Source organism: Octopus bimaculoides, chromosome 11 (genome assembly GCF_001194135.2).
Source record: "Octopus bimaculoides isolate UCB-OBI-ISO-001 chromosome 11, ASM119413v2, whole genome shotgun sequence".
In the NCBI taxonomy this organism is placed as follows: Eukaryota; Metazoa; Mollusca; class Cephalopoda; order Octopoda; family Octopodidae; genus Octopus; species Octopus bimaculoides.
Genome location: NC_068991.1, coordinates 37068469 through 37070438, shown reverse-complemented (window position 1 = coordinate 37070438; position 1970 = coordinate 37068469). Strand labels below are relative to the sequence as shown.

The following is a 1970-nucleotide window of genomic DNA, read 5'->3' as shown; positions in this document are numbered from 1 at the left end:
CACACACACACACACATACACACACACACACACACACATTATATATGATGGTCATCATTCAATTTCCAACTACCAAATCTAATCACAAGGCTTTGATCAACCTGAGGCTATAGTAGAAGACACTTGCCCAAGATGCCACACAGTGAGACTGAACCCGGAACCATGTGGTTGAGAAACAAGCTTCTTCTCACACAACCATACCTGTGCCTACTGGTCATTGTAACCCTATGAAGTAAATATCTTGTTGGCTCATGTAATCCTATAATATCTTAAATGTCTTCCTTGTCATCCGTGTAAAAATATATTTTCCCATATTTGATATTTTGATATTTTAAAAATTTATTCTCAGTTATGATTTCCTATGGTATTTGCTGTTGTTGAATTTCAGACAAAATACAATGCAACTTTTAGTGTTTGCCCTTCCAGGGTTAATGAAATGAACACCAGTGAAGTACTGCTACTTACTTATTCTTATACATGTAACTGTCGATTCTCTCTCCCCCAAATTTCTGGCCTTGTTCCTATGTAAGAAATCATTACTATTGATAATTTCAGAGAGGTGAGAAAGCAGAATTGCAGAAAATTGAAGACACCATTGCAAAGAATCCTGATGTGGCCTTTGATAAACCTGAACAGTATGTATTGTTATTTTACTCTTTTACTTGTTACAGTCATTTGACTGCGGCTATGCTGGAGCACCGCCTTTAGTCGAGCATTTCAACCCCAGGACTTATTCTTTGTAAGCCTAGTACTTATTCTATCGGTCTCTTTTGCCAAACTGCTAAGTTACGGGGATGTAAACACACCAGCATCGGTTGTCAAACGATGTTGGGGGGACGAACACAGACAAATAAACACACACACACACATATATATATACGTATACATATATACGACGGGCTTCTTTCAGTTTCCGTCTACCAAATCCACTCACAAGGCTTTGGTCAGCCCGAGGCTATAGCAGAAGACACTTGCCCAAGGTGCCACACAGTGGGACTGAACCTGGAATCATGTGGTTGGTAAGCAAGCTACTTACCACACAGCCACTCCTGCGCCTATGATAATTGCTGTTATTTAGACCCAAGTTAGCCTTGATTGAATAGTCTTGAGCAGTTCCAGCTGTGATTATCTTACTTTCTTTTATTGATTTAATATATCTAGGATCATTGGTGTATGAACATTGTAGCTATCTGTGGGAACTAATGCATGCTGCAGGTTTCATGAAACATCATCATCTCAAATACTCATCATCATCATGGCTGGGTTCCAACTTGGGCCAATACTCCTTAAAATATTACAAATTCTGTTTCAGAAGCTCGTTGAGAGGCAAACAAAACCAGGAAGGAGCTTTGCATGACTTGCTAATATTTACAGCTAAATCTCACTCAAATCATACATTCTATGCTTTTTGGTTAGAGGCTATGCTGCTTTTAGAAAAAAATATATTGATTTGTTTTACTTGCTTCAGTCATTGGACTGTGGCCATGCTGGGGCACTGCCCTGAATGGTTTTAGTCAAATGACCCTTTTACTCACTTTTTTAAGCCTGGTAATCTATTCTATTGCTCTCTTATGATGTTAAGCTATGGGGATGTAAACAAACTGACACTGTTGTCAAGTAGTAGCAGGAGACAAACACAAAGGCACACACACACACACACACACACACACACACACACATATGATGGGCTTCTTACAGTTTCTATTTACTAAAGAAGCCAGTCACAAGGCTTTGGTCAGCCTAGAGCTATAGCAGAAGACACTTGGGACTGAACTGAGAACTGTGAAGCTGAGAGTCAAACTTCTTGCCATAAGGCCATGCCTACCATCTTTAGAAACAATTTGATAGGAAAGAAAAAAAATATTCTTTAGTACTAAGTTGCTTAGATTTATGGCTGGTAATTTGTTATCATTGGTACTGGAAAAATGCTTCATTGTATTTAATTCTGTTTATGTTCTGTGTTCGTATCC

General features: G+C 38.8%; 1 protein-coding gene across 3 annotated transcripts in view; it reads left to right on the top strand.

Moving 5' to 3' along the window:
• The window catches only part of LOC106869955 (formin-2), a 131486-nt gene that overhangs the window by 74258 nt on the left and 55258 nt on the right, over window positions 1-1970 (top strand). For all 3 annotated transcript variants that reach the window (XR_001409471.2, XR_001409472.2, XM_014915900.2), the window contains one exon: window positions 556-635. Coding sequence is in view for 1 of the 3 variants with exons in the window: in XM_014915900.2 (XP_014771386.1) it covers window positions 556-635 (80 nt within the window). In the remaining 2 variants the exon portion in view is untranslated. The remainder of the gene's footprint in view (window positions 1-555; window positions 636-1970) is intronic.